This window comes from Aplysia californica, unplaced genomic scaffold (assembly GCF_000002075.1).
Source record: "Aplysia californica isolate F4 #8 unplaced genomic scaffold, AplCal3.0 scaffold00001, whole genome shotgun sequence".
Taxonomy (NCBI): Eukaryota; Metazoa; Mollusca; class Gastropoda; order Aplysiida; family Aplysiidae; genus Aplysia; species Aplysia californica.
Genome location: NW_004797271.1, coordinates 1,720,246 through 1,727,924, shown reverse-complemented (window position 1 = coordinate 1,727,924; position 7,679 = coordinate 1,720,246). Strand labels below are relative to the sequence as shown.

The 7,679-nt window shown below is 37.6% G+C and overlaps 1 protein-coding gene across 1 annotated transcript in view; it reads right to left on the bottom strand.

Moving 5' to 3' along the window:
• LOC101856539 overlaps positions 1 to 7,679 on the bottom strand; it is a gene marked incomplete in the record, with an annotated part of 45,605 nt that overhangs the window by 35,075 nt on the left and 2,851 nt on the right. The window contains 6 exon segments of the mRNA XM_005088817.3: positions 913 to 976; positions 1,322 to 1,475; positions 2,034 to 2,307; positions 3,641 to 3,787; positions 4,291 to 4,356; positions 6,143 to 6,261. Of these exon segments, the coding sequence (XP_005088874.2) occupies positions 913 to 976; positions 1,322 to 1,475; positions 2,034 to 2,307; positions 3,641 to 3,787; positions 4,291 to 4,356; positions 6,143 to 6,226 (789 nt within the window).

Genomic DNA, 7,679 nt, shown 5'->3' with positions numbered 1-7,679 from the left:
TGTGTGTGTGTGTGTGTGTGTGTGTGTGTGTGTGTGAGGGGGGCGGGGCTGAGGTGGAAAGTGGTCGTTTATACTGGTGACTGTCTCATTTCGGTGGTCATTAGAGCGTGCTTCACTGTATTCCTATTTATCTGTTATGTAGTGTCACATTTACCCTTTATAGAACATTTAACATCAATACCTCTTCTATTTACCAGTTCTGGATGAAGTACGCCACGAAGTTAACAAAGAAAAAAAAGACGTCAAAAATTTTTTAAAAGAAAGAAAAGGTAAACTTAAGTGATTTGCCAGTTATTTAACAAATCGTTTGATTCAAAAAGCTACTTTAATGATAGATCTAGTTTTCATTCCTCATAGTTTTGAAATATGAAATAAAATTAAGTGTTGGACACCCCGTCCACGTTAAAATTACCAGCACAATAGATGAAGAGCATATGCGCGACCAATAAAGGGATTTTTTACAGTATTATATTTGATGAGAAGACACGTTTATCAATGAGATCTTGCCTTAAGCGTATACTAGTCAGATCGATAAAGCTTTCTAAAGTATTATTTACATCTTTATTAACTATAATGCACTAAGGGCACCTGAACATAAGACAGACAGACAGACAGTCAAACAAACGGATAGATAGATAGGAAGATAGATAGATAGATGGATAGATAGATAGATAGATAGATAGATAGATAGATAGATAGATAGATAGATAGATAGATAGATAGAGAGAGAGAGAGAGAGAGAGAGAATTGTTTTCGCGAGAATAGTCTGAACTATTAATTGTTCCACAATAATGTAATATAAGGCATATCCAAAGACAGGATATCTGTTATCTCGCGATCACATATAATATAGTGGTACAGCCAAGGTTAAGACATTGGCCCTAGGGTGAAAGTGAAAGAACTATTACTTACGCCTCCACAGCACGATATTTCCTGACCCGAGGGCGATCGCCTGTTGCCTTGTTCTGCCCAGCATCTGATAACAGTGTGGTGAATTGAGAGAAACAGCAATGGCGTTATTGAGTTTGAATAGACAGCAGCTTGAAGCTTATAGTAAGTTCACGATGATGGTGGCTCGATGATGATGATGATGATGATGATGATGATGATGATGATGATGATGATGATGATAGTGATGATGATGATGAGGAGGAGGAGGAGGGGGAGGAGGAGGAGGAGGAGGAGGAGGAGGAGGAGGAGGAGGAGGAGGAGGAGGAGGAGGAAGAGGAGGATGATGATGATGATGATGATGATGAGGATGATGATGATGGAAGTAGGAGTGATTAACAATTGGTAAAAAAGGCACTCTTCAGAATCTTACCCGGGGCCATTGACAAATTTCAGATAGCTCTGATGGTCCAAGGCTAGTACATCGTTGGTCGTCTGCGTCCCGTTGCCTGTTTCATTTGACCAGGGCATGAACCGCAGGCAGGTAAAACGTTGAAATGTTGACATGGCTCTCTTGATTTGGATGGCTGTAAAAAGGGAATATTTCTGAGAGTGGTTGAATACGTAAGTGAGTAGTGAGTGAGTGAATGAGTGAGTAGGAGAGAAAGAGAGAGTGAGAAAGATCGAGAGAGAGATAGAGAGAGAGGGGGGGGGGAGGAATCAATAGAGAGAGAGATAGATAGAGAGAAAGAAAGAGAGAGAAAGGTAGATTGATAGATAGAAAGATAAGTAGAGAGAAAGCGAGAGAGAAAGAGAGAGAGAGAGAGAGAGTGAGAGAGAGAGAGAGAGAGGTGAGAGAGAGGCAATGGTTAGGTACATAACTATAACAATACTCAAAGAAAGGATCTTATAATACCCATTCTTTGCATACAGCATAATATATTATGCCATTCCACCCAACAGCTGTAAACGCAGTGATATTTGTATTGTGTTAGTTGTACCTGCAGTGCAATTATCTGTTTGCATTAGTCATTAAAAAGTAGGATTCTTGATTACAAAGAACATTTCTGAAAAAAAGTTAGTGTTCGTTTGTTGTTTAAAAAAATCGCTTTAGGTCACACTGTTTTACAACAACCAACACTTACCGGAAACATTGTTTATTTCGTCTGTGAACATAAACGGGACCAGTCCTTCTGTCCACACTCGTTTTTCTTCGCTCTGGACGACTCGCTTGTTCCTTATTTTCGCGTCATTTCCTCTCTTCGTCTTCGAAGGGTCATTAGCTTGACCAGTTAAACGGTCGAGAAATCTTTTTCTTTTTCTCTCTGATCTCTTTCTCCTCTTCTCTGTCAGGATAGATTTCTGCTCCAGACTGTAAGCCTGAGCCTGGCTATCTATAGCTTCACTTCTAATTTGTGCCTGCAGAGGAGTGTCATTTAGAGTTAAAAAACAATTTCTAACAACAACTAAGCACTCATGCCATCCATTTCTCTTTTGATTATGTTTCATAATTTCATCGCTTTGAGTCAGTTATCAAAATCACTCTTTCTTTCAGTAAAAGTAAAATTTTAATCCTGATGTTTTACTATTTCAAGATATAGATATTTACAGCTACAGGTAGGGCTGATACTAAGCACGTGACATAACTCCTGATGGAGAATGACGACCTAAGTATGAGTCGATTGGGGCGTAACTCACTTACTATGTGTGGATATAGAGACTGGCATCTCATTTATGGAACACATGGTGCAAATACGTACCACAAAAAATGTTTTTGTGACTTTGTAAAAGACGACTACTAGAAAGACAATATTCCAAACTAAAGAAAGTAAGCATTTCTCTCTTCTCCCCAAATGCATTAAATTTGAACTTGATATCCGCCTATCTACTGGCTCTATACGTGATTGCGCTCCTATGTGAAGACGAAAAAAATACACTGGGAAGCAAATAATTGATTCCTTTCTTTCTGTTCAAGAACAGCTTTTGAAACGTAAACAAAAAGACACAGGAAAAACAAATAACTGAAAAAAACAAAACAAGAAGAACTGCAACAAAAACTATAACTGCAACAATAGCAACAGTTATACGAAGCTAAAACAAATCTACCAGACAATAGTGGAGCCAATGACAACATTGACAAGAAGATAATCAACATCAGATATCACAAAAGTAACAAATAAAACGTCACCACCACCTCCACCACAAATCTAATTAAACCAGTAACGCTAACATCAACAACAACAACAACAACTCGACAACAACAACAACAACAGCAACAACAACAACAACAACAACAGGACTGGCATATTAAGTGGTGTAGCGGTTAGGCTCTTCCCCGTCGCACGCATGAGACCTGAATTTGATCTTTGAGAAGAGAATTCTTCTTTTTTCAAATCAAGCGTCTCGGTACGTCTGCTGGGACGTTGTAACATCTCTCTTAGCCTAGGTTGTCCCTGACAGCTCGGGTCGATACTGGCTTTGTAAACAAATAGAATCGATGAGGGCTGAAGAATCAATATTTTAAATAAATAAAAGACAACAACAACACCAGCCTCGCCCCCAAAAAACCACCACCAACAAAAATAATCAAACAAAAACAACCCCCAAAACAACTTTAAAAGCCCCCCCCCCCCCCCCCCAAAAAAAAAAAAAAAAAGAAAAGAAAAGAAAAGAAAAAAAATGTTTAAAAAATTACAAAAAACAACAGAAAAATATAACAAACCAAAGGAAAACCGTAACAAAATCTACTCACAAACAGGCTTTGTGCGTCTGTGTTAGGGTCGGGTTCAACATCCTCCTCGTCTGGAACGTCCCTATAGAATTCTTCCAGTTCTCTCTCCCGGTGCTCAAAGGCGGCCACAAGAAGAGCGCTCAATCCTTCGTCGGCATGTTCCAGATCCTGTCACAGATCACATCTTTACTGGCAAGCAGGATACACTCAACTAGACAAAATTATATAATAAGCAGTAAGTGCTACATACTTCCGTAAATCGTTTGCTACCTTACAAGTTCGTTAAAAGTAACCAGATTGAGTCAAATGTATTTCAACTTACACTTGCTTTTTACTCTTGGGTATAGTTCCGTAATAATTTATTTATTAATTCGGTAACGTGATTTTTCCTTCGTTAACCCATTATCGTCTGAAAACGCTTGTTGTTTATGCCCGTTCAGTAAAGCTTTTTTTTTTTTTTTAAACTGCGCTGAAAACTTGTTTTAGCCTAAGTTGTCCAAAGCTTATTTAAAAATGACAAACATTCATACATTAATTTAATTTCAGCGCACAATCGTGACATTGAGCAAGAAAAAATCCCAACAAAACGAAGCCACAACTTTCAATTACAAGTCGACACACATCATTACACAACCAAACCAAACAAAAAACAAAAAAACAAACAATTTTACCCGTCTTTCCTGAACGCGTCCTTCGTCAACAGGCTCTATAACATCTTGCGAACGTTTTGATTTGCTCTGACGAGAGAAATACAAGAAAAATATACAGGATTTAATTCTGTCTGTACTGTGTTGAGAGGGAAGAAATTTACAATACACAGCCGGGTTAAGATTCAGCTGCCATTAAATCAGTTTATTTTGGCCTTAAATGAAGAAAAAACGGAAACCCTTCTTTTTGGGAGTTCAAGAGTAAAAGAATCCAATATAAAGTTGCTACCATTTGTTATTAGAGAAGTTTCTCATTTTTTTGGACCTAAAATTTTGGAACTCCTGGCCCCAGAACCTCAGAGATAATAACAAATCATAATACGTTGAAGCGATCGCTCAAGACTCATTTGGTTAAATCTTAGTTGTAGAGTGTTAGTAAGTGTTGATATGTTTTGTTTTCACTGCTGTCCTTACTAGTATATATAAACATATTATAATTATTTATATATATATATATATATATATATATATATATATATATGTATTATACATAATTAGTGTATTGTTGAGAAAGTTCTTCTTAATAATAATAACAATAATTGCATTTATATAGCGCATATCCATGCTCAAGAGTATGCTCTATACGCTTTACAACTATTATTACCCCAGCAGACCCTCTGAGAACACTCAGAAACATTCTCAATTTCAGCGGAAGCATACAGTGCAAGCTGCGGATTTCACGCGCTCAAACACTATCAAACTGACAAGATCTTTCACTGTCTATAGCCGGGTACTCATTTCTACCTGGGTGAAGTGAGGAAAATTTGTGCAAAGTGCCTTTCCCAAGGACACAACGTCGGGCCCCTGACGGGATTTGAACCCCCGACCTTACGGTTGCGAGTCCGAGAGCCTAACCACTAGGCCACCGACGCCATTCTTCACATGATTGAACTGATTTTCTTGTTAATATGAAATGTTTCATTTAGTATGAGTGAAGAATTATGCTCAGTGATCACTTTATCGATGTAAAGCGCTCTGAAGGTACCCGTGTATGGGATAGAGCGCTATATAAATGCAATCTATCATTACATTACTGCAACACGACAAAACTTTATAATGGGCTAAAACTTGGGTTTCAAGACAGAATCCGTGAAAAATGACTTAGCAACCATCAAGTATTTTTTAATGTAAAGAATAATGACCTGAACAGTGTATTCCTTTGTTTCCTATATGTCGAAGTAACTAAATTAAACGTGTTCTTAATTGAAAATGTCATTAATATGAATTGTGACATCAGAAAGATCGTTACCCAGCCCAAGTCTGGCAATTGCTTTCCAAATTTTGTTACAAAACACGGCATACACGTTCGTTAAAGGGACGGAGTTAAATATTTTAAATATCAAATAGGTTAGATGGACTGGATGGTTTCGGTGACAAACCTCGTGCTCAAGCCTTCATGGAGATGTAGACTGTCCTGTGACGTACCAACTTAAAGCTCAGACGTGAGGGTCGGAGAGGAATGGGAATGCGCAATACGAACAAACGTGTTAAGCAAGTTGGTGCCATCGCACATCGCAGTGTTCTATTAAGAATTCGTACATGTACCACTGTTATCTTTTCTAGTATGTCATTTAGGATTCGTGCCTTTGCATTATAGTTTCTATATTATGTATTGTGGTGCCTTTAATCGTTTTACTTTACATAGAAATGGTTTATTTTCGTCTTGTTTCTACTGTATATATGATAGCTGACATCGTGTATAGGTTACTTTTAATTCTTATATTCGGAATCGGAGCATTTTTATATCGTTACTTCTTTTTAAAGGTAGAGGTGTCTTCGTGTAGGGTTGCTGTTTACTTTGGACCGATGTACTTACGTGCACACTGGTGAAAGAGATGACGAGCAGGAACAACACACACAGGGATGGCTGGACATAGACACTAGGGCGATGTGGCTTCATGTTTTTAACTGCGGGGTGACAGGAAATTTAAACAACTGCAGAGGACAAAAGAAGAAGGCATTGATGACGATTTACTCCTATACCTCTTCAAGGCATCTAAGCCCTCATAGTTAAATCGGAGGTCAAGCCCTAATGAAAATGTCTTTAGTGTGACAGCCAGAATTCACACCTTTAAGTGCTCTACAACATATTCCTAATATGCTTGATACGCTGAAACGAAGATCAAAATGATAAGAACCGTGCAGTCTCAAAGGAACACAATGCTCTAACTTTGAAAACTTCCCCATGATTGATGACAAAGTATTTGAAACACATGTACTTGAGAAGTGTTCAGTGCTTTTGTTTAACAAACAAGAGAAAGAAAAGTAATGCAGTCTGATATCAAGCTGTCAATATCTTCCAAAGTTCCGTTGTCTTGGCAGATATGTAGAGGAGCTAGATTGTTTAACTCAAGACAATGATCACAAACGATGAGAGCAGCTTTACCTCCGAGAGTTGCGCTATTGTTTCAAGGATAAGCTTGTGGCATCTTGTACGTACAATGAGGCTTGAAAATGGCGATCCTTTAAACTTCAGAGTATCATCACTTTCTCTACTTGGTGTCCCTTCTGTATAAATACCGGGGATACTCTGTAACATGTGTTCGGTACCCCAGAAGTTACTCGAATAATGTATTTCTTCTTGCTCACCCTTAGTATATATAGATATTTTTCAGTTGGAGAACATGCGCGACACCATGCTTTCCCTTCTTAGAAGAATGCAATATCCCCTTTGTATTGTTATTCCTAATTATTAAAAACATTGTTAGAAATAGAGACATGACAGCATTCTTTTCAAACAACTGCTATCGTTAATACTTCCACATGCACGTATCACACATTTAATGATACAAATGTGTCTTTGCACTCTATTGTACACCTTTAAGAAAATGGCGCCTCACAATAACGCCTTTTTTTCCTAAAAGGAAATTGGTATTGGTATTTCGATTAAGCCTTAATTGTGTCTTTCTGCTTTACTAATAGAGAAATCATATTGGGGAACAGAGTTCCTCCACACATTAAATGATACTCATGTGTTTTTGTACTTTATGGTATACTTTTAAGAAAATGCTGCCTAACTAAAAAAAAAAAAAAAATCAAAAGAGATTTCGTATTGATATTCAACAAAGGGTTAATTGTGTCTTTCTTCTTTCATAACAAAGACATTATATTGAAGAACTGGGGTCCTCCTCTTTCATCATTTTATGGCTCGTTATCGCTTCTCTGATGACGTGAAGTAAAGCCATATTTCGCTCTACGTAATAATATATTTGCAGTACACGCATTTACATAATAAAAATTTGCCCGATGAACCAAGCTATGTTCATTGGAACATTGTCACTGCGAGTTGCTGTACTATACTGTTTATTTATGGCACTAAATGAGCTATTGCTAATAACAGTATAAATTTTTAT